The sequence below is a fragment of the Rhopilema esculentum genome, chromosome 14 (genome assembly GCF_057945365.1).
Source record: "Rhopilema esculentum isolate cy_ngs chromosome 14, ASM5794536v1, whole genome shotgun sequence".
Taxonomy (NCBI): domain Eukaryota; kingdom Metazoa; phylum Cnidaria; class Scyphozoa; order Rhizostomeae; family Rhizostomatidae; genus Rhopilema; species Rhopilema esculentum.
The window spans coordinates 1,821,139-1,846,874 of record NC_142828.1 but is presented as its reverse complement, the minus strand read 5'-3'; the positions used below and the strand labels follow the sequence as shown (position 1 = coordinate 1,846,874).

Here is a 25,736-nt window from a genome sequence, read left to right as displayed (position 1 = left end):
AAGCCAATTCGTGATGCCTTTAACTGATTGTGCATCTTTAGAGGTATTTCATGACTCTCTTTTAGGTTCTGGGATCAAAAGTGAAAAATTCTAAAAATAGATTTTTGTGACGTCATCACTTCGGTATTCTATAAGCGGGGTGATATACCAGCACTCTCTTAACCAAGTCACTTGCTCGTACATGAAGTAATTATGATAATTATAACCACCATGAAATCTTTTTCAAACCCACGGCAGCTTGTTGAATTCTTAGGGTTTTAGATTGGAGACATAAAGCTGGCAGTTGGGTAATTGAAAATCGGCAAGCAACTTTCTCCCTGCTTACCAAATTCCCTTCTTACAAGCTACTTTGCTTTTAAAAATGGCATACAACGTTAAAATGTTTCAATAGTACGAAGATTAACAAATTTTCGCATTGGTTAACCATTTATTCTGTGTGGAGAGGAGGTTAATGGTTTCATAGACAGGGGGGATGGGGGTGAGGGCGGGTGGAGGTTTATTTCAAGCCTCTGCTAGGAAATGTTGGGCTTACTGGAGAGGGGAGCTAAAAAGAGAGAGGGGCTAAAAAAAACGTTTTAAGTTGTAACTTAGAATCTACAGCAACTTCATGATAAAAAATATGGAGGATATCGATGAAAACTGAAACCTTTTAAACATTAACCTTCACAATAAATAAAGGTCTTAAAAGTTAAGGGACATCTTCAGACAAAATGGGGAATTATAAAGAGCCATCAATTTGGCTAGGCTTAAAGTGGTCTTGGAGCTCTCAACTAAGGGTCAAAAAAGTTTAATCTAAATTAATATTGAAAATAAAGGAACAAGTATGAAATCTCCTTACATTATGGCCGTAACGAGAATATCTTGTAGGAATGGCTTTCGGTGCCTCGCCATACATAAGTCTGTCTATTTCTTCATCTGAAATAGAGAGAGTGCACTTAACACAAAATTTTATACGAACAAATATCAGTTATTAAAACTATTATACCGCAATATAAAAATATAAAGATATCAAATCTGAAAAATGAAAAGGCTAAAACATTTTAAAATGGTGAGTCAATTAATGCAAATGGCGAGTAAATTGATGTTAAAGAAAATCTCATTTTTTATCTACGGCCGACTGTTGTTGATTCAGTCACCTGCATTGTTTGATTTCGTTCACATGCATCAGACGTCCGATTAAAAGTCTAAATTCTTTTTTGGCTCTAAAAGGCGACATGAATAATGGAGATTTGCCGCAGTCGACCGTAGTCCTATGAAAGCATGTCTGTTGAAACTTTTCGCCGCGCTGACGCAGCGCTATCACAGTCATTCTTAACGGTCAATCAAATCAAAACAAGTTCCGATGATCATCTAATAGGCCGGTCTAGACCCTTACTTTTAATGAGTTGGTCATATGATCAGCTGTATGGCCAATTCCTTAATTTACCTAGTTTGAATTTAAGTTGGCGCTGTAGTCGGCTGTGAAGAAGTCTGAAGAAAGCTGGAGAAGTTCGATTATTGTGATAAACCAGGAAAATCAGCTGTAAAACCTTGAGTTCATTCATCTAAAGTTAATCAAACGATTTTCTGAAGAATGGTGTTTAGAAATTGCAACGAGTTAATATAGAATACTCAAGGTACATTTTGAAAGAGTTTAAGCTGCGTCAGAGGCTGGTCTTTGGCTTCGGTTAAAGGAGCAGATATCTGGCTTTCGGGGCAAGTGTTTGAGTCGTTAGAAAAGGCTGGGATCATAGTGTACGAATTATTTAAGCAAAATTCAACTATTTTCTTAAAACAATAAAAAAAATAAAGGCTAGTGACCAAAACTGGGTTGTATCTAAGCATACTTTGCTTTGGAGAATAGTCAGCTACTGGACAACACTCTTACACAACCCTAATTATGGTGGTGCTCTTATTATACTGGATGAAAAATCTTCTCAATAATGCTGCACTTTTCCTTATTTTATTTGTTTTAGAACCAATAATATTATGACATAATATATCATGGGATCTAAGAATGTATTTTGTAGCTTAGATTGCCTTAACTTAAATACATTTCTCAACAAGTTTTATCCTTTGATATATGTAGTAATCTTAAGTCTGAGAAAAATTCAGCAACTAAGAGAGTTGTAACTTCCTTATAAAAACTTCATTGAGCTCATTAATACAATATATATGGGCTCACAAAGAGAACTAACCAAAAACTGTTTTTACTTGCAACAAATACAAAACAAATTTCACACCTGATGCCAAAAAATTGATATGAATCAGCTTGGGATTGACTTTGCGACTTTTAAGAAGCTGATCATCCATCACATCCACTACCTGAAAGAAAAATCAAGGATACATGTTTAGTTCATTTATATGAAGATCACTTATCAGAATTTTACTTTGTGATGTCAACAAATTCCAGCAGGTAGTCACATGGATGCAAGGATGGCTCAGTGGTTAGGGCTGCTGTCTACAGACGCAAGGGTCCGTGGTTTGAGTCCCTGACATGACCAAATTTTCACCCAGAGTGGGGAGACTCGCCACCTCTCTGTAATTCCAGGTATAGGAATCACAAGGTGTTGTCACATCGAGAGGAAGGACCAGGACACTGCTCGATAAGCATAGCTTCTCAGTGTCCTGAAACTACCTTCAGATGCTAGGTAGAAACAAATCAAATCAAATCAAATCAAATCAAATCAAATCAAATCAAATCAAATCAAATCAAATCAAATCAAATCAAATCAAATCAAATGTTCTTGGCAATAATATAAATATTTTTGTAATTACTCTTTTCATATAGTCATGAGATATGATAACAGCACGAAAACATCTTCCATTTGATGTGCTGAAAAAAGAGGAAAAATAACACCTTATAACAAACATTTTCATAGAAAACTCCAAAGAGAAACCTGAAAAGGTATGAAATATCTATAAGGAAAATATGAAACATTTATAGAAATCACAAAGAAATAAACAGGCAAGGAGTAGATTGACAGATATTTTTGGGTGGATGAAGGACAAAACTTCTGACTGCCAACAATTCAATTGAATCTTTGTACTGTACTAAAATTGTACTAAAGCTTTACTAACAGAACCTTAGAATTCTGAAACGAGAGAATTATCAGCCTTAGCAATATGTAATACAATTCTGTGATGTGAATAAGCATTTGAAATACGACTATATTTTTAGATTACTCTTCAATGACCAATCTGATTCAAAGAAGTTAAAAGATTGGGGAAGTTTGACACCCTAAACCCCCTGGCACTTGCATGCCTGCAAACAGGTCTAAGTGCAGGAACTTTTTTAATAGTGAGATCTTTAAACTGAAATTCATTAAAAAACAAAAATGAAATAGGCATTTCACTTACTCAATGATCTCAACTCTGCATCCAGTTAATGAATATGGTCCTGAAAATAAAGATTATAGATGTTGAAAAATTTAAAGATGCAAGACAATCTAATCCAGAGATTTGAAAAGAAAATAAGACATATAAGACATATGAAAAGTGATCTGCTCCAAAAGCATTGGAATAGCAAAAAATATGAAGCAATTTTGATATATTTTAATATAGCTGCCATTGAATGCCATTTGCATTTTAAATAGAACAACATAAAAATTAAAGTTTCAGCTACTAGGCTGGCATATTTTTCTTGTATTTCCAATCTACTAACCAAGAAAAACAAAAGATACTCTATCATATGCAGTAGTAATCATATACTAACAGATTGCCCTGCAAAATGGACAATCCTTTGTCTTATGGGCTTGTATTAAATGAAGAAAGGAACATGATCATTTATTCCAAAAATGTAAAAATTAAACTAACCAAACAACAGTATCATTTGAGTTTTCTGAATTCTTTCCCATCTTTGATAGTCTTCTTTCAAGTATTTATCTTTTTGAATACTTTCAAGCATAATTGATTGGTCCTGCATTGAAAATGTAGTTTGTGTATATAAAGAGTTAAAAGATTTCACATGAAGTTTTTAATCTTCATAAGATAATCATTGCAAAGGGCCAACAAAATCTAATCTAAAGTCAAGGAGAAAAATAATAAAAAAATTTTGCATACTAGGGATGGTTGAAAAGTTGCAATATGAACGATGCAATGCACTAAAATTGTTGGCAAAAAATGAAACATTAGCCACATACCTCACTTGGGAAAAGTTGTATAATGTCTTCAAACACAACAAAGGACCTAGAATAATAATTTATTTTAACTTAGACAAAATCCAGCTTTGCCAATCACCAGTCCTCTGTTTAAGTACCAAAGAGGTAATGAAACAAAACATAAAAGCAAAACATACACTCATTATTTGAACACAGATAATACAAAACAAGTTGCCATTGGCAAATGATCGTTAGCCTAACTTACAGTTGCTTTCTTGATCCCATGTATTCAACTGGAATAAGATGGGGGTTTTCATCCAAAAAATTTCTATCAAGAACAGGAACCATTCGCTAAAAAACAAAATATGAAACAATTCATGTTTTCAAATTTTGATCAGATCTGGAAAATTCTTTATGAATATGTCTTATAGTAGAAAACATCCTAATCAATGTAAGAAATTGCTCTAACAAGGCTTCCCTACACAATATGCAGGAAACACCGCAGATGAAATTCACAGGAAGATCAATGACATTTTAGAATTAGGTTTCATCTCAACCAACCTTCATTTTGTATAAAGTGCAATTTTAAAAAACAAACAGTCTTTAATCATTTCTTAGAAAAAACAGTGACTTTGTTGCATCAGATAATCAGAGTAGTTCAATGAATAAATATTTTGAAAAATTTATATTTAGAGCTTGATTTTATATAATATAACTGACAAAGTTCTAAGCTTGAATGAAAAACGTAGTAGACTAGAATAACATCTTCACTGTTATGATATTGACAGAAAATATCAAATTGGTTGAAAGTTTACAAGTCAGTCAAAATTAGAGAAATCAGGGTGGGTTCAAAAAAGTGTGGTGGAGGGGGGGGGGGGGTCACACATTTTTGAAGGAAAAGAAATGTGTGTTGAAATTAGAGAGGGGCTCTAAAAAAATCAATTTTTTTAAAAATGGGAATGTTCTAATAGCAACCAGAGACATGTGCTTGGTAAATTAAATAATTCAGAAAAACATATACAATGATAAATCAAGAGTAAGCTTTTTCTAAACACTTCTAAAAATTGTAAGAAGCTTTTACAAACAACTTCACTGCTTACTTTTATTTTGTGCAGACCTTATATTCAAATTTTTTTGCTGTTTTACCACAAGTAATCTCATTTTTTCAAAGCTTATTAGATTTCAGACATACCAGAGCAGGCCAGCTGTAACTTTGCTGTCCATAAATGCCTCCATCATTTCTTCTACACAACACCAAATTTTCTTCAATCAGAAAAACTCTATGACTCCCTGAGTATAGCTTGATCCACTCCTTTGGCAGCTGGTATTTCCCATCATATTCAACAAACACCTAAAACAGAGTTGAATAAATAAAATGTCTGAATAAGTTTTATGAATAGAAGTGGTTTTTAAACATGTAGCGTATAGAGAGGTGAAGTTGCTGGAGCATGCAATGAAAATTGTGAAAAAAGTGCTGGAGAAGAGATGAAGAATAATATAAATTATTAAAATTATACAATTTGTTTTTATACCAGGAAAAGGGAAGATAGATGCACTATTCATACTAAGAAGAATACAAGAAGAATATCAAGATAAGAAGAAAAAGCTTAACATGTGTTTTGTGGATTTAGAAAAGGAGTTTGCCGGAGTCCCAGGGAAGGTTATGAATTGGCAATGAGGAAAGAGGCACTGGTGAAAGGGGTGATGAGTCTTTATACATTTTGGGTGAATGTAGGGGTACACCAAGGATCAGTGTTATCACCACTTTTGTTTGCAAATGTGGTTAATGTTGTTACAGAATATGCCAGAGAAGGGTAGCTATATGCAATTCTATAGGCTGATGATTTGGCTGCCATGAGTGAAACCATGGAGGATGTGAAAGATAAATTTGCGAATTGTAAGAAAATGTTTGACAGCAAAGGAATGAAGGTTAACCTCTGGGAAAAAAGTTAATCGTGAGAAGAAGAAAAGGGGAGGTGAAAAGGAGTAAGATAGATCTATGTGGCATGTGTGGGAGGAGAGTAATAATTAACTCAATTTTGCGTACAAATTGCGATAAACAGACTTATGGTTGATGTGAAAAGATGACAAAGGTGACCCAAGCTCTGGCAATGCATTTGGTATGTGCTTGGTGTGTGAGAATCAGGAAAGGGGAAATCAAGCCTATCAAAGAATTACAGGATGATGTGGAAACAGTGGGAAGTTTTTGTTACCTGGGTGATAAGTTGAGTGCCAGCAGAGGATTTGAAGTTGCATTGTCAGCAAGAACAAGACATGGATAGGAAAAATTCAAAGAATACAATGAATTGCTTCTTGGAAGAAGGTTTTCTCTGAAGATTAAAGGAAGGATCTATTAGACGGGAGTAAGATCAGCTATGTTATATGGTAGTGAAACATGGTGCTTAAAGGAAAATGTGATGAAAATTTTAAGAGGGGCTGAGACAGCCATGGTGAGGATGATATGTAGGGTGAAACTGATGGATAAAAAGAACACAGATGAACCAATGAACATGTGGACTTGAAAGAAACAGTGGATAAGCTAGTGAAAGCAAATGGACTGCGATGATGTTCTTAGAAAGGCTCAAATTTTCAAAGTTGATCATGGAGAAATGGAGGACTTGGAAAAAGCAAGTGGAAGAAGAAATGAAGAGTTTTGATTTACAGAACAAATGGGAAGGCACGAAGGAGTGAAGTAAATCCGACCACCTGCTTTAAAATGGAAAAAACCAGATCAAAACTGGATTAATGATGACGATGATGATGATGGCAGGTGTTGGGATTTAAGTATACATTTTTTTATCAGTTTTTGTGTCTGTCATTCAAAAAACAAAGTATCTCTGCATGGTTTTGTAGATGCTGCTGTAATCAAAGGCACCTTACATTTTTTATGAACCCCAAATGACGTGGCAGGCAATAGGAGGTGGCTTATAAACAAGGGCAGCTTCTAAACAAGGGCAGCTTCTAAACAAGGGCAGCTTCTAAACAAGGGCGGCTTATAAACAAGGGTGGCTTATAAACAAGAGCAAGTTATATCTGTATAGATATGATGATAAAGAAATTTCTACACAATTTTGCAACATCAAACTATTGAGACTCAATAGTGAGCCAAACAAGAATGTTACAATGTCATTTATTTAAGATGTGTACTCTGAATGATATATCTGCTTTGCAAGAAAGTTTTTGATTTGGTAAAATGTTACCAAAGGTCATCCATGTTTTATAATCGATCTGTGGCATCTCCATGCAAACATTTTCCCAACTGAGAGTAAAAACGTTGTATTTATCTTTATTTGAAAATATTTTTGTCTCAATAACCAGTTTGTAAAAAATTATCATGTTTTATTGGCTGATTTTAACTGAGTCCAAGTCACCTGACTTTGCTGTTCTCTGCTTACTTGATATCAGTTGATTTGCGTAAGGCTTGTAGCGCAAAGGTTTCTCATTTTAACAAAAAAATATAACAGATAAAAAGCGCAGAAGTTTCGCATCATTTCAATGTTCTGGTTTATTTCGGAAGGGCTTCTCAAAAAATTATTATCACAAAGTTAAAAAGTCGTTTTCGCCAGCCTAAATTTGTTTTTGTCTGAAAGCGCAATCGATCTTTGAACTGCTCGGGTACTTTCCTGAGGGGAATGTATTTTGGTACATGCAACTTTTAAACAATTGTTCTAAATCGAATTAAAGCTTTGATTGGTTGTTATACTTCTGACCCAATACACAAATAATTTGCATAACAATAGCCCAAATTATTCAAGTACAATTACTCCGCCGCCAAGTGGTGCAATACTTTGAAACGTCAGTTTATTATGCCACAAAAATGGCATCATATTTTACGGTGCGATAAAAGCAGTTATACATCATGTTAGATTACTTTGTCAATTAACATCTAAAATATATCAATTTTCGTAAAAATTCAAAAATTATCTTGAAAAAATTTGATGAAATGAAATGAAGAAATTATAATTAAGGACACCCCATCTTGTTGCTATGGAAACAAAATATTTTTTCGGACAACCTGTGGCACAGGAACATCTTTTGTGGTTACCCTGTGCTAAGCTGTTATGCATATCATTATCTCCGCCTCTCTCTTTTGCATCTCATTAAAAATGGACGTGCGCCTCTTCACACAAGCTGCAGCAAGTTTGCCCTCTCGAATTTATTCCGACTGTTGACCAAAAAGTCTTTATTTTCACTCTTAGACTTGACGGCTAAGAGCAGTGACAATTTTCTCAAACAATTAAACTTTTTATAATTTTCCAGTGACTATAAGAAGTTTAATTTTAAAGAATTTCGCTTGCAGTTTCACCCCGTAACCCAAAGGCAAACATATAGGGCATGTGAGTGAGGTCCTGACAAATTGCTGACGTTACGAATGATACCCAAGAAAGAAAACACATCGGTTTAAAAGCAAAGTTACACTTAAATTAGCTTCGAATGATGATTTTCGTGATAAATAACAAAACGTGGAAGCGCAGGCGAGAGAAATTTTTAGAAGTCGCTTAACCGCCATTTCCTCGCAAGAAAAACAGAAGCTTCGGATCGCTTAGTAATAATGAAAGTAGCTTTGTGTAAAGATATTAGATGTGTTGAACGAACCTTGACTCTCTTGACAAAAACAGATTCATTCTGTGCATCTAATCCATCTACGTTTGAAGCAAGAATCGTGCCCGTAACCCAGCTGAGAGCATCCCAATTTTGATCAAGGCCTGACACCGAACCTCGATGGCGAGTGCCGCTTCTTCCATTCCCATGAATATATGCAAATCGCTTACCAACTAACTCCCTCCTCACTGGAAACATAGTTTTGCAAGTGGTAACTTTCTTCCTGACTGTACCTCATTTATTGAAGCCTGCTAGGACCATCAAAAAGGTTTTGCTTATCAAAAAGTCAGTCGAAGCATTTTCAGCAAGTTCGTACTTCTATCTGGCGTTAAGTATTATAATTTATGCAAATCGTATGTTCAAATGCAAATAAGTTATCAAAGCTCCTCCATAAGAGAAGTCAAAGGCCTATCTCTATGGGCAAAGGAGGATAAGGAAGAACTTTCACTGAATGATCGCATCAATTTAATTCTAAAAATTTTCAATATCAAACTAGACGAAACTCTTATGTAAATCTTTTGCTTGTGAGAGGATTTAAAAGAAGCATAATTTTTAGTGTGAGAAGGAAGAACCGCAGGATAGGCTGTCCGCCGGATTCTGTGAATCTGCAATGAGATTTTAAAATGAAAGGTATACAGGAACAAAGCAATACGACGACGAGAATCCAATGTCACGAAATAAATTTTCAAAATAAATTAAATTTAAGAGTATACTAATATTTCGCCCCGGCATACAGGGCTTCATCAGAGTAAAATCAATAGTTTTTGGTGCTTCCAATTTTCGCTCAACCAAATTCCCGAAAAAATCCTTATTTTTGCTAAAAATTCCTTCCAAAATGTATGAAAAATCCTTCCGATTTCCTTCTGCCCTGTTACTCGATTTTTTATTGCCCTATTACCTAGGTTCGTTCTAGAAATGGCGGGTTTCGACGCCACAATGGTGGTTACATCTCTATGGGTAGTTATCAGTTATGCGGAGGATAATTTATTGAGTACCTTAAATTCTTGCTCCAGGGGGCTTATCAATTTGGACAATTTTTAGATTGGGGCCCTTTCGAGGGGGGGGGGGGGGCTTATACGAGAGTGTGCTTGTAAAAGCAATCTCCAAGTTTCCATACATATACGTAGCTCGTTCTGTACTTTTTCATGATGTTTAAGCTCATTAAATTTACAATTTCAGTTAATAACTCTTTCTAAAATATCCAACAAAGTATAAATCAAAACACCAAAAATATTTTTAGTCCAAAATATTGAAAGGTTCATTGCTTTCGTTGGTTTCTTCGTAAATGATCTTTAAAGGTGCACCTGTCAATTAAGATCTATGTGGGCTTATTACATATGCAAAATTTGTCCTACTAGGATGGGAGTTTATTTTGGGAACTTTATGCGGGGGGTCAACTCGTTCTTTTGGTCAAAGCTTGCATAAATGGTTGAGACTTTTCAAGGAAAGCTTGCATTTTCACTTTCCTTTAAAAACCAAATTATCTCCCCCCCCCCTTCCCCCAATTCAATGTTGAGTGCATGAGTTCGAAGGATTCAAGTTCCTTCTAATTTGTAAATCCTTCTTTTATCCTACCAATTGACCAAAATTCCCGAAAAAAGGATAAATCCTTCCAAGTGGAAGCACTGATAATTTAGCATTTTTCGATCAAATAACGCAATCGATGTCTGGGAAACATCAGTGCGGCTAATATTGAAGGGCAGTGTCTGAAAAAGTACTGACTATAGATATATTTGGACTTTAAGTTAAATTTTATTGATTTTTGCGTGGGGGTAGGTTTAATCCATGCAAATGTAAGGGTGTGGTCAAGGGTGTGATGCCTGCCTAAATTAAAGCATAATGATAAAAAATAAATATAATTAAATGAATGTTTACATTATTCGCGTGTTAAATATAATTTCAACGATTCGAGCATAAGTCCTCTTCTAAACTAAAAAAGCCAGCAGTAAAGCCTAAATTTATAGGACAGCACACTTATTCCGGGAAATGTGTTTATTGCATTGTGGAGCAAAAATTAGTAGTTTTCAGGATTAATCTCCAACAGCAAGTTCATTAGTTTAATATGAAGTTTCGCATTCAGACGACAGGGTCCCGGGGATGATTTTCACGACAACGTGAAAAGTTATTTCACACTACAGATGAAATAAAACACGAACACGACGCAAACATACTGAATGAAGTATAGAAACTATTGCCCATTTTCATGCATCGTTTTCAGTTTGAATATTGCTATTGTCAAGCTTTAAGAAGCAGTAGGGCATAGCTGGACTTTAGTGCACTGCTTACATAAATATATTGTAGTAATTATAGACTCTCAAATAAATTGAAAAGAACATAAAACAAATTATATTAAAATCATGTAAAAACATCGGACTACTTTTGTGATTATTGAGCAGTTCGTGTTCCATTTCTAGGAAGTCAGAAACTCATAATCTATTTGTAGGGGGAGCAAACCTTTATGATGATTTCTGTCGAATTGTTAGCATTCACGCTTGCATACGTAATCACGGGCCAGTAGCGTAACACAGCTTAGGGCACCATGATTCAGCGTTTTTCAACCTTTTATATCCATGACACATTTTTTGCAGATAGTTATTAATTTTTTTTAAATTTCATAGACCAATGAAATGAAATTAGAGAATTTCCCACGGCACACCACACTATGCAGTACCTCAAGTCACGATGGTGTGTCGTGACACATTTGTTGAAAACATCCAAGGGCCCCTGACCAAAGTTTATCTTTTTCTATTGTCTTTGACATGCTCTACACCCTTCTTCTTGACGTGATCTTTTTGCTGTCCGTGCTCGTAGCAGTTTTTTGCTTAGGGCCCAGATGCCTCCGTTACGTCAAAGCACATAAGATGCTAGAAACAATTGAACAGAGCTTTACTTTCTAGATGAGCTTCGGGTCTTTTTCCTTGCAAAGAAAATAAGTGTGTCCTGCCCACTGCTTTCCCCTTTCTGGCAAGCCCAGTGCGTTGCGCTTTGTCCCTATTACCTATATGACGGTTCATGTTCAACTTTTCTCTTTAAATTACATGTCTTTTGGTGTTGGCCAAAGTTTCTTGGTAATTGAAATTTTAGAGACCTTGAACAACATCAAGTCCATTTCTCATTGACTCGCTTTCTGCAAGATTCAACCAATGGCCAAGGGAGTGGACATAGAGGTTCAACAGTCGTCCATTCGCTTTGCCAGGCCCTCAGCTTTGCCGCTCATTTTAGACTGTTAAGGCATTTACCAAGAAACTTTTACATAGGCTTTTAAACCCAATTTGTACAATTGCTAAAGACTGAGTTTTGCAAAATTTAGCAAAAACTTTCTTTCGGACACCATTCAATGCAAAAATGATACAAACTGATATTTATTCGTGCAGACGAAAGTCAGATGTTTTATCAATTATAACAGTATTACAGCCGCTTCCTTTTACTTCTTCGACAATCTTTTCAAGCACAAACTGGGATGTTGCTGTTCTTTTCCATATTCCATTACTTCCGAATACTCTCACGATTACGACTACTTGATTTTTCCAGCACACAGACTTTCAAGCATGTTCGAAATGTAGTTTTTCTTATACTTTTTGTTTTTGGAGAAGGTTCCTGCCCGAGTTTTGCCCCAAAAAACCAGCTGCCCGAATGTGAAGCCCCCCAGCCCCCTCGTCCCGTACGCCTGTGCTGTTTAATGACGTTTTTTCTATTACTCAGAAAACCTTAGAACGTTGGGATTATAGAAAAATCACGGGAAAAGATCTACAAAGAACATTCTTAATGTATGTCTTTTTTCTTTTTAGGAACATTTTGTTATAAAAGTCCTCTTTGGATTTGTTCACCCTTCCTTTTGACGCTGCATACCATCATCTAAAATTTATTTCTTATCAGTGTGCTAAAATTTGGAATTATCTTCCTCTTGAATTGCGTAATAAAAAATAAAGAAACGTTTAATATGCACCTAAAAATATATCTCAAAAAAATTCATAGGCCTTCAAATTGCATTTTGCGATCAACTTTTGAATTTAACTCCCCTTTTCTTTCGCTCTCTATTTCTTTTTTATTACGCTTCTTTTTTATCTCTACTTTATTTTTAATTTCTTTAAGCTGTTCTGTTCCGTTATCTATTCTTGCTGTTATTGATACAACTTCATCATGTGCTTTTCTTGAATCTGATTCTTTGAATACATATGTACAATGTAACTTTCAGAAGAGCTCTTCTGAATTATTTCTACTTGTTCTTCAGTATTCCAATTTTTTTTCCTAGCAATTTCATGTAAAATATGCTTTTTAATATTTTAATCGTTTATGTTAGTATTTTCGTATCATTTGTAATTAATTGAAATATACTGATAATAAGAATGTTGGAGTTAAAGTTGAACAATAAACTTTAAATGTGGGTAAAACTTTTCTGGGTAGGGACATGTTAGAAGAGTGAGGAGACGCAAATCACACAAGCTCCCCTTGGATCTTCAAGCGAAGATTGTCTCACCCAAACCCAGAACTTTACGTCAGTCTATTAGAAAAAAAAACTTGTGGCAACGCAATACCTATTTCACAGATGGTTTTTATTCGAGGATAAAATTACGGAACTTTTACGGTACTTCTTATCTGTAGTCGAATCGTAACACAATCAGCATAGGTGAAAAATGTAGGCAAAAAATACAAGGGACAGAAGAGTACAAAAAACTAACAGAAAATTTTTCGCTAGTTTTAGAAAAAATTTTTTTGTGCGTTGATCTCATCAATGCTTTCTTGAAATAACTTCTTAACACCTTCTTATCATTTCGGAAAAAACGCCAAGAGCGATCTTTAGATTTGCTAAACTTTTATAGGGGCTTTCATTTGACTGAGCGTTCAAGAAACCGCATTTTCCGTGTTAAAAATTTTGAGAAAAAAACAAGGTAATTTTTGAGTTTGACAACAGGCACCGGAAACAGAGCTTTTCAAAATGTTGGATACAATGTTTCCTACAATAAAATTAAGATTTGAAAAAAATATGACGATAATAACTGCAAGCCCTGATAAAACAGAAAACTGCAGCCTTGAATACAACTTCCTCTTCAGGTGACTTGACACCGCGGTTAATATCAGAAATGCCAGATTTTTCTTTTTCAGGCCAAATTTTCTAATTTTGGCTTTTTTTCTGAAATAAATTACCTGGAATTTTTTTGGGTATATTACTTAAATTTGGCTTTTTCAGCCGAGATTTTACGGACATTTCTTTTTTATATAAACTTAGCAATACTATACAGTGTAAACCTAAACGAATATCACCAAAAGTAATCATTAGCAACGGAATTTATTTTAAGGAGAAAGTTGCTCAGTTTCTTTTAGTTTTGGAAGTTTTTTAAAAGACTTTAAAATATTTACTACGCTTGCGCAGTGTATTCATGGGAATTGTTTTGATTTGGCCTGTTCATGAGCATTTTGGCCTGGGTTTGGCACCCCTCTGGCTATTTTCTATAAACCCAATCTGGCAACCTTGGTTTATAGTGTACAAATGTAGTAAATGAAAGTAGAAAAAGAAAACGTTCATTTATGGAAGCAAAGAATTGATTGAATCAATAACTAAATTCTAAATATGAACTAATATATGATGCATTTAAAAGATGTAATTTAAGAACAAAATACATACAAGCTGGAGTCTAAACGTGTCGAAATCCAATAAAATCATTCCAAAAAGCACGACATGAACGGAATCAATAATCGAACGAATTTGAACGTAAGCGTTCTTATGGATGTATTAATTATACAGAATTCTCAAAATTTAAAAAAAGAAAAATAAAAAAAGACACATTAAAAGTTGTATCCAACACTTCAACATATACTTTCATCTAATATAAATTGTGATGAAATGTTTCAAAACTTTTCCATCCTCCATTTCTATATTTTCACAGTTTAGGATTTGAAAGGGAATTAAAATCATTAGGAAAGTAGCGAAAAGAAAACTGATTTCAGTATAACAAAATAAATGATTCCGCAGTGTCTATCTGCGAAAGGATTTTTAAGCTAGGATCTGTTTTGTTCACTTAGAATTTAATTACAGCTAACAGCATAAAAGCAGGTGAATCTATTTTAAAACCTTTCACAGCATTAAAAACCCTGAATAAACATGAAAACGTTGAAGAATTTTGAAAGGACAACTAAACGTGAAGATCATGCGAATGTGGAGAATGGCTAGTCATCATAATCAATATTTGCCAGCTTAAGAATGTTCCCAGATGTGCCAAAAATAATCTTCTTTGTCTTTTTGTTTATATCCATTGCTTGAACACAATGGTTCTCTCCATCAATACTGTCAATAACCTGGAAGACCGAAATGCAAAAGAATGAAAGATCAGCCAGAAAATAGAGAACGTGATAAATTAGTGATGCTGCTCTTTAAAAAGATCAAAAAGAGAGAGAAATATCCCCCACCCATTTTTCAGTGTCTAAGTTGCAAGCAAAAGAAGAAAGCTTGAATCGTATTTAATATATATTATCATGGACAAGTAACCATTTGTCACACGCTTCACTACCTACTATCTCTTCAACTCAAAGGCCTAGGAACTAGTCCAGGAGGTATTACGTCAAAGTTAACGCGAATAGCACGTGCAAATCTGGGAAAGGCACATAAGAAGTTTGAATTAACGTTTCATTAATCCACACATTGAGAAATATAAATATGATACTAACAGAGCCTCCGACAAAATGGGAAAACAAAGCAACCTATACACAAACCTTTTTTATTTCCGTAACCCCATCACACCTTTTAGTTTTGAGCCTGATGTGGTACAATGTATAAAAAAATTACCGTTTTTGTTTCTCTACTGATGATTTTGACGTCATTGCTTCCACTCCCTCCTGCTACAACGGTTTTAGAGTTCCAAAATCGTGCGCAGTATAAAAATTCTCCTTGGTGATCAGAAACAGGAAAAGGGAGTTCATCGATCATTTTACCACTTGCATAATCCCAAACCTGAAAACAAAAACATATTTTCAGACAGGGTTACGTACGACTAGCGTATTCTGAACATTCATCCTCCTGTAAGGATCTAATCGGCAACTCAAAGGAAACTACTTGAAGCATATAAAACTTTCAACAATCTAAGTCCTATTCTTATGAAGAACTATTTTCCCCCAAAACTAACGAGTCATACCTCCGTGCATAAATCTCCTTTTGATTCCAAAGTTTAGAACTAAAATTATGGGATAAAATTCTTTGAACTAAAATAACATATATTCACACAATATATGATATAACTGCGATAAAATTTAGCATGATTTTAGAATATATTTCATATTATGCATATAATTACCCTAATTGTTTCAAAGGCAGAGATTCGCCGCAAGTTCAATAGTTGCAAACACTGGCTACAGAAAATGCATTGCGAAGGGATACAAACCTGCAAAGAATGGTGTGCAACCCACGATCCTGTAAGGATTTCATCACCCAAGACATCTAGCCCATCTCCACATACAAAAGGCCCTCTCACTGTTCGTACTACACCGTCAGTTCGTATGTCCCATATCTAAGATAAACAAAACACTATCCAATTATTTCTTGTATCAACATATTTGAATCAAAAACTAATGCAATTCTACAGAACATGCTCCAAACAAACCTTGAAATGCACCCACCGAGGGTAATCAAGAGAGAGGGGACAGCTGGGCGAATCCCTACGGCCCTTTAAAATAACATGTCTAAATAACACAAAACGTATCATTTATCTATCTTAAGTTTTACACTGGGGCTCGAGTTGGCTCTCAATGGCCCTGCAACCATCCCATAAACAACGAAACAACATTTAAATAGCGAGGCTTTTTTCAAGCAACGTCGTTATTTATCTCCCTGTTAGAGCTAAAAAAATATTAACATTTCGAATGAAGCTAGAAATTTTTGAGAATTTTGTCAACTTGAAAAACTTGCAAAAAATGATAATATTATGCAAATACTTTATGCTGTGAGGTTTTTATAAAAGAAGATCTAAATAAATTGTATATTACTATTGTACAAACTTGTTTTCAATGTTTCCACTTTGATATTTCGCTTAATTACAATATAAAAATTGGATAACAATACACACCAACATTAATATATCATAATATATTACCACCTTCGGAGAGCAGCTGTAAAATTTAAAGAGGTACAACTTACTATTCTTTTTCTTACTGTCTAAAAATGCTTTTTGGTTAACCAAAACAGGAAAAATTAAGTCGTCTCACAAAAACCTTGTATATTAAAACTTGCCGACTGTTGGCTTTAAACAGAGAGAGAATTTTTTGCACTGAGGAAATAATTCTGACCTACATTGACAGCAAAAAACTTAAGCGTGAAAAACAACTTGTAACAAATACTGGCTGGTAAAAACATTTTTCTACCAAGGATTTTTAAGAATTTGCTATGTTAAAAACCCAAGAAATAAACTATTTTAAACCAATTTCCGCAAACACCTTTGCCAATGTTTGTAATCCGAAATTTTGTCCGAAATACGAAACTTAAAATCAGTTTCGCTTAACATACTATTGAAAGTAAACATGTTTGAGAGGGTGTACAGAGGCCCTTTCTCCTTGTGACGCAAAACAGCAAGTATAAATGTAAATCACATATTCATGCCAAGGCCTTCAGAAGTGGGGGGGGGGGGTGGTGGGGGGCACTGCATCATTCACCATCATTTTAATTTGTAACAGACTACTATTGCCATTATTTGTGGTAATTTTCTTAAACAAAGCTACAAACCTTTACTGTGTGATCCCAACCTGCTGTCAAAATTACATCTCTATCATCAGGATGAAATTTTAGAGCAAGAATTTTTCGACTATGGCCTGATTCTGATGATGAAATTTCGTCACTGAAAATGAAAAAAATATGGTGAAGTTGAAATAGTACCATCTTATAAAAAGGTAGATGAAATATTAATGTGAAGGCCAAAATATAGGCTTAACCTTACAAGCTAACAATGTATAAAATTTAATATGATAAACAAGAAACAGGGAATAACTGAACACATGCAAATATATATAATCTTATTGACAAAATAATGACCACTTTGTTAGTAAATAAAGGACATACAGTTGCATGATGTATCATAGTCACAATAAACATTGCTCATTATACATTGGGCTATAAAGGAAAGTAAAGATTAAATAGATAAAAAGAAGCAAAATTATCTTGTCTGCTGTACTAAAGTCACATTATATATTATTTATGATATAATAGGCTGATAATCCTCTAATTTACAAAATCAAAGGCTACCAATAAATATTTTATATTCCCTAGAAATTTGACCTAAAATTCAATGGTGTACAATTACATTTTAATCTGGATAAACCATTCAACAAAACCTAACAGAATAATTGATAGCCACTGATCTGCAGCTTAAACAAAATTGCATTGGAACATTATTGAATATTAAGCAGCAATACAAAAAATGAAAGCACACATTAAAGGTGGCACTATATATTCTTGTGGCTCCTTGACAATACCTGGACAGTTTAATAAATCTTATTGCACAGAAACAAAAGAATTGCCTTTATGCATCAAAAAATCAATTGATATGATGTAGAACATGCTTAGTAGAATTCACTTCAAAACATTTACCTTTCCATTTCAAGCACATCTACTCCAAAATAATTTTTCTTTAGTTGCAAAGTCTCACTGTCATAAAGCCGAACACTTTTGTCCTAAAATGTAGAGTCTCAAAATGTTTTCTTTGCCTACAAATTGTTTGTCCATTCATACAAAAACTAATTTGAATACAAACCTATTCTCAGAGCAACAGAAAATAGAGAATGCTGAGAAAATTTCCACTCAGGGAGACTAAGAAAACAATCGTAAGAGCTATTCATTACTAAGTTAGTGTGGCCTACCTTGAAAGTTATAGCTGCTAATAAAACAAAATGTAATTTTCTTAGCGTTTATAGGTAACATGTCACAAATCAAATAAAAGAAAGCAAAGATGTCAGACTTCTTAAAATTTGATTAAATTGAAAAGATAGCATCCATGGCTGGCTTTAATATACTAAACATGCTAAACATGGGAAATAATGATTTATTATCCAACTTAGATTCGAAAAAAGTTTAAATGAAATTCCTTAACAAAATGATACTATTATCGTTTAATTTTCATGAGTATTACAAAATACATGCTACAATATGTTACTTTTCCAGCAGTAGCAAAATATGTCCCATCATTAGAGAAATCCATTGCACCAATTTGATTCCCTGGCTCATCTATGGATTCATTATGAACTAATTTTTCTGTATCCCAGACAGATATAGAACCATCTGCACCTGTTTGGAAAAACAAATAAAATATGAAGCTTTGTTTTCAATAATGTGTTAGTATTTCACCTTGGTAAGTTTAATAGATCTTTCAAAAATTGCTTTTCCATACCTGCTGCAAGCAAAAGGTTTTTTGTTGTAGTTGGGTAAAATTTCACACTCATGACTGGAAGCCCAATAAAAGATCCTGGCAGTAATTTTCGAATCCTTTCCAGCTTCAAACTTGAATATAGCTAATGAAGAGAAAAACAATCATTATTTAATCAAAAAATCAATTAAAATTTCAATATCAAATGTTAGTTCTTCAAACAAAGTGTAAAAATATACACAAAAATTTTCAACTAAAAAACCAAATACTAGTTTATAGGCTAGCCAAAAATTGCCATGAAGCTGGATTGAGAATTTTAGCAAATGGAGTAATTGAGCAAAAATTATATTTACTTTTTTACATTTTTTTTGTGCTTGGTTTATTTATACACCTTCTTTATAAATTGATAAAAATTTTGAAAATTTTGTATTGCGTGGAGCATATAACAGAATCAATTATTTGAAAGCTGATTTTTTTAATATAATGGAGACATAAATTTGATATAGCAACTTGTAAAAAATATTCATTCTGAGAGCAATAAAACATATGTTGATTAGCATGCATTCTATCTATCCATCTACACTACTATTGTACATTAACCCAATGGCGGATATTCAGGCTTAAATTTGGGGGGCCCAGACCTACAATTTTCCAACAAGATAACATCTCGAATCATGTCTAATTAAGAAACTGTGCATTTTGATAAAAAAGATGTTTTTGAAAGGACCCTTTAGAAATCTTTGCTGACCATACCATAATTAAGTAGCAAGAAGAACATTTATGATTTTTGATATCAAGAACAAGATCTCATCTAAGGCAATTGATGATTCAAGATGTCGACCGATTCAATTTTGACAAGTAGTACGTTCATTTTAAGCATTTTATCTTGTTTTCATCAGTGGGAAATATGTTTCAAAATAACTTTTATTCAGAAGAATCTGATGGAAATTTCGGTTAATCTTTACGGAATTGAAATTAAATATACAATTCACAAACAGTTTTGATTTTGGTCATATATTGTATGATTGATTATTAAGTACTGGCTAATATTTAATCAGCTATGTTATGTATAGCTAATTAGGGCGCTGAGAGGTTAAAGATGCTCCTGGAAAAAAAGGGAAAATGTAGATCACTTGTGAGTGAAGCGAGTAGAAAATTTGGCAACTATGCCCTTTAGATTGGCTTAAAATTCCTTTTCAGAACAATTCCTTTTCTTGAAGTAATTTCGACACGTTAAACAGTTGTCAATTATCTGACGAAAGCCCAAATTTTCCAATAACATCGCTGATTTAGAGGGCCCAAGCCCCCCTAAAGCCCCATAATTGCCACCACTGAATTAACAAAAACTTATGGTTATTATGTACAGGTTTGTTAAGGGTTATATGTTGATTCATGATATACAGAATATGTTAACGCCTGCACTTCTGCAGGCATAGAATGATAACAGAACTAACTTCTACAGAATGAACAGACTTGATAAAACAACAGCTACATGCCCTTACATGATTTTTATATTGACAGACATTAAGGATATATATAGTCACCAATAGATGATATGAAAACGAAATATACCTGTATGCTCCCACTCCCTAAGCCAGTAGCAGCTTTTCCTCCAGAGTTATCAAACTGGACACTAAATACACCATTGTCATCACCAAGCTTGAACTTCTGTACATTTTCAACAATTCCTTTTTTTTCTTCCCTAGTAAGCAATCAAACATGAATAAACGTTACAGTGACGCTAATGCTAACGTGTCTGTATGTGAAAAATACAGGCAATATTATACCTTAGTAAGTGTCCTCCTAAAAGGTGCTAGAAATAGCCTTTGCTTTGATATTGAAACCGTGAAGAAGACAAGCGAAAGGTTCTTGTTTTTTATCATTGATGAAATATTCATGAGTGTGCAAGTAATAAAATACTTACATTCACAGAAGGTACTTTAGAAGATGTTTGTTTAAATCGTTCACGGAAGGATACGGGTAGTTACAAGATAAACATTTTTCGCATATATTGTAACACAACTCGAGGCCTAGCTTGAACAAACTTTTGCATCAAGTGTTGGTATGTGATGATGCTATACATATGCACAAATAATTAAAAATGTCACCTTGGTTCCTCATCGCCGTTGGCAGCAATTTCTCTCCCAACCATCAAAGCATCTTCAAGTCTTCTTTTAGAACTTGCAGACATACTTTATTTTCTGGATTTGTCTGTTTCCAAATCATGTGCACATCTTCGCGATATGAATTAAATTATTTACCACAACAACTCGCCATAACAACAACAACAGCTACCATTTTAAGTTCCCGCCGTTCACTTGTTTGTTGCGAAGCATCACACTGGAACGAGGTAGGGGCTCTTTGTGGATTCTAGGTCCTGACAGACGGTGTCAAGAATAACTCTGTTCCCTGAATAAGTATGTTCCTCTATTGTTGTTCCTGACTAAAAGCATCACGTGATTCTTGAAAATGAATACGAGGTTTCCTATGTTCAAGGCGTGGGGTGGATCCAAATACCTGTCTATTGCGACCACACTACGAGTTCGTGAAGTGTGGCTGTGTGCTCGACTGTGCGAATATTTCACATCATTCATCGACTTCTTACTTGCTAATTTAGTAGAAGTGTACATTTTTGTATGTATAATGTTTTATGTATTCAGGGGTTTCATTTAATTCTTCCCATAAGTAGCACGAGCGTAGCAATTTAGCTTCCAGTATTCAGTTCGTAGTATAGGCCTAGCACTGAGGTTTTCAAAATTCATATACAATGGTTATTGTAGAATTCAATTATATACTGATAGAATCAACCAGTAAGTGTGTCTTTCTTAATAACAGAAATGCAGCGTGTGATCATTTTGCACAATTTTGCAGAATTTTTTCAGCCATAAGTTTTACCAGTCTTGGCGTCTTCTTAGCGCTTGTTTCTTGTTGATCGCTACATTACAAGGCAGTTATCATAATAAAATGATGCTGTTCTTACAGCAATTTCATAATCAACATTAATTTAATACCTAAATTGCATACCTGTAGATCTCTGAATAGACATGGAAGAAAAAAGATATGACCAAATATATACTTTTTTGGAGAAAAATGAGCTCCCAGAAAATGGCAATCAAAGAAAGGACATAAGAAGAGCAAGCAAGAAGTTTTTCATCAGTGGTAGAAAATTTGATTATTATGACTTAAACAATTTCTTAAGGTTATAGCATATCATAATTTAGGTTTTGTCCAATTGTCTCTGGTTTTCTTGTAATAAATATAAACCAAGAAAGGAAGAAATGATAAGGATGATGAAACAAAACATTTGAAAGCATTGTAAAGGGACTGCAAGTGCTAGAATTTTTCCATGTTTTGTGAAAGACTTTGTTGCCAGATTGTTTCCCAGTTCAGTTCATTCAGTTCAGTTCATTTCATTTTTAAAAATCTATACATACAAATCTTTTAAAATACAGCAACAGGTTACATAAGATGAAATGCATTACATACAAAGAGAGAAACGGAGAACAAGAAAAAAAATATAGATGATTTTACAAAAACGAAGGAGATTTGCATGCAGGAATTTCTTAAAGGAGGAGCTCTCTCAATAGATAGACTAATCGAGGGGAGATCACCCCCTGTGGTAACAATCTATTAATTTAGTATTTAAACCACAGGCTGCCCAGGAGGGAGCCATAGGACCAACATAAACAACTGCCACACAACCTCCGCTCCCTCCGAAAAGATAATAGCAAAGACTGCCTGATAACCATCCCAATCCATCCCACACCCCCACCCATCCCACACCCCCACAGAGCAGCCTATAGTTTTCAAAGAGGAGTTTTCAAACTGCAATTACTTAATTCTACTATTTTTTAAATTTATATTGTCAGATCAAGGGAGCGTGATGCTTATGATCGAATCATTCTGTCAGGGACAGCCCTTGAGAAACCCTGATTTTATTGAATGTATTTAAATGGTATTTCAACGTTTCTGTTCTCAAAGGTGGGAGAATGCTCTTCAAGTCGGTTGAAAAGAACTCAAGAGGTTCAAAAGTAGCCCATGATGATAGGCAGGTGGTAAGAGGCATGACAGAAGCACGGCGTGTTTTTGATGCCTTCCATGACAGTTTGATGGGGGGTCATACTGGAACAACAAAAACATGTACTGCTATTGCTGCAAGATACTACTGGCCTGGTATTTGGCAAGATACAAAAAAATGGGTTAGCCTATGAAATGTGTTCTTTTTTCAATAATGGGTTCCCTAGTTCCAATATTGAGATATTAAAATTTCATTAAATGTGCAAACATTGTGCTTGGATTGATTTTTCAGACACCGCAAAATCTTACACTTACACTAAAGTATTACACTAATCCCTAGACTTTTCCTACTACCAGCATTAACTATTTTGCTGTTCTAAGCTTTACTTTGCTGATTTATACAAAAGATCCATTCTAGTCCCAGCTATAAAATTTTTCCAGGGCTTTCCAGTAATAATGTAATGATCCAAAATAGCTTGCTCTTGCCACTATAGCTTTGTTACTTTGAAATTGTCTTTTGCTTACATAACAAGGCTTTATTAGCTTCATTTGTCTCATAAAGTCAAAGATGTAATGAATCTCTGAAATATCTTGAATTCTTTAGAATGCTTCAAAGTTGCATACTTTTGCACATTTAAAGGTCTTTGTCAAAACTTACTGTTTCTATTGATGAATACTAAAGGTCTATTGATACATCATTCTTTAAGCCAGTGGAAAATGTTCTATTTTCTTAATTTTACAACAATTTATTGGTGTTAATAAATATTGGAGATGTGGTCATTTGATTTCAGATTGAATCTTGTGATAAATGCCAAAAGAGCTGCCCAATTAAAGTGATCAAAGAAGATCTGCAGCCAATCAAAGTAAGTCTTCTAATATTCAAAGTAAATCAAGGCTAATTTCTAATTTTTGCAATAAATGTCTCCCTAACAATATAAATTTTTGAAAGGGCAGTTAATAAAAAGATCATTTATTACACCTAGCAGATATTATCTCTTGCAATAAATGCTAAATAGAGCTCTGATGTGGTTGTAAAAGAATCTATTGTTCATGAATAACTTAAAATCATATTAAGAAATCAGGGTAAGATGACTAATTTTTTCCCTGACCTTTCTTTTGCTCGAAAATATTCTCCCTGAAAATGTAGTTGTTAAAAACTTGTGCCTCTCTTCGACAGGCAACATACCCATTTGAGATGATGGGAATTGATCTTGTTGGTCCATTAAAGCAAACTGCAGACGGAAACACGTATATTTTTACGGCGACAGACTTTTTTACAAAATGGACAGAAGCATTTCCAATTCCAAGCAAGAATGCCGAAGAAATTGCCAAATGCATAATGAAATTGTTTTTCCGCCACGGTGCTTGCCATGCTTTTTTGTCGGATAACGGAGGTGAATTTGTGAACGAGGTAAAGCTTTTTAGTAACGAGAAATATTTCAAATATCCATTAAGTAGGAAAGTGATGAAAATTTCTGCAGTCTGTTATAAAGTAATCGATACAATATAAGCCGAATTGAACACGCTTTTGGTGTAGAAGAACCAGATGATTCTAGGTTGCTACTCTAAATATCACGCTCAATGCGATCATCAGGCAACTCTTAGTTGGAAAGTATATTAGGTTGAAGGGAAGGAAGATTAATTTAATATGATAATATGATGCTTGTACAAGAAATAAAGGATTTCCTATGTCAACTGGCAGGCATTTATATTAATAATATGTGATTTAAGCAAAACTTTGCGATGATAAATTAGAATGCGAACTAAGTTAAAGAATGAATACCTTCAGGCAGCTCACTTTTTAGCTAATGCATGTAAACCAAAATCTACAATCTACATCTTCAATCTTAGCTAGAAGAGGCAAAATGTCTTTTCTCTTGATAGAGGAATCCTTGCGAACAGATTTTCTGATTACTTGTTCATTTGTCATTCTGTTTATAAATTTTACTTTTTGTAAAGATCAATGAATACTTGATGAAAGTGCTGGGGACAAATCATAAAAAGACAGCAACGTATCACCCCCAAACCAATGGACTGGACGAAAGAACAAATCAAACAATCCAACGGTATTTTATATCAAGATTTGTTGCATTTTACTTTCGGGTAATTCGACTGACAACTTCTAAGGGATTGTTTCAGCATTCAAATTATCTCTGAATTATGAACTTAAAAGTGTCTTGGAAGCATTAATTTTCATTAGTTACTGCAATATTTTATTGTTAATCAAAAACGTTCTTTTACAGGCGATTACGTACCTTTGTGAATGGTCACCCAGAGAAGTGGGACGATTTTTTAGATGCGGCACTTTGGTCAATGCGCTCGAAGCAACAGGCCACCACAAAGTTTTCGCCATTTAAAGTCCTTTATGGTCGGGAGCCCAAATTTCCCATAGAACTTGAAGATTTGCCGGAAACTTTAGAGGTAGTCAAGTGTCTCAACGCGTTTAAAACTGATTATAAATTCAGATGGTCATTACTTAGTATTTTCATTTACCTAACAATAATGTTCAAATGTAGACTTGAACGTACTTCATTTCAACTTTTAAATAATAACAACAGTACAAAACACTATTGCCGTAATATATTTCACCTTTCCTTAAATGTTTTTGCAACGTGATTTCAACAGAATCTCAAGATTTTTATCTAAACTGAATTATCTTTAGTAAGAGTTCAGTTGTTTTGAATTATACTTTCAATGT

The 25,736-nt window shown here is 34.3% G+C and overlaps 2 protein-coding genes across 2 annotated transcripts in view; both read right to left on the bottom strand.

The window, feature by feature from the left end:
• Positions 1–9,023, bottom strand: part of LOC135695884 (uncharacterized) — a 31,284-nt gene extending 22,261 nt beyond the window's left edge. The window contains exons 1-9 of the mRNA XM_065215091.2: positions 8,676–9,023; positions 5,272–5,430; positions 4,345–4,430; positions 4,122–4,167; positions 3,796–3,898; positions 3,340–3,379; positions 2,758–2,815; positions 2,223–2,304; positions 839–915 (exon numbers count right to left, since the gene is read on the bottom strand). Of these exons, the coding sequence (XP_065071163.2) occupies positions 839–915; positions 2,223–2,304; positions 2,758–2,815; positions 3,340–3,379; positions 3,796–3,898; positions 4,122–4,167; positions 4,345–4,430; positions 5,272–5,430; positions 8,676–8,879 (855 nt within the window). The 5' untranslated portion in view covers positions 8,880–9,023. The remainder of the gene's footprint in view (positions 1–838; positions 916–2,222; positions 2,305–2,757; positions 2,816–3,339; positions 3,380–3,795; positions 3,899–4,121; positions 4,168–4,344; positions 4,431–5,271; positions 5,431–8,675) is intronic.
• A 5,177-nt stretch (positions 9,024–14,200) lies between these two features.
• On the bottom strand, positions 14,201–21,374 carry LOC135696115 (uncharacterized). The gene is made up of 9 exons (XM_065215396.2): positions 21,130–21,374; positions 20,594–20,723; positions 19,046–19,166; positions 18,812–18,942; positions 18,250–18,332; positions 17,389–17,500; positions 16,055–16,180; positions 15,463–15,627; positions 14,201–14,975 (listed from the first exon to the last, which is right to left on the bottom strand). Exons 1-9 carry the CDS (start codon positions 21,210–21,212, stop codon positions 14,847–14,849), a joined length of 1,080 nt encoding a protein of 359 aa, XP_065071468.1. The 5' UTR covers positions 21,213–21,374; the 3' UTR covers positions 14,201–14,846.
• Positions 21,375–25,736: the final 4,362 nt, after the last annotated feature.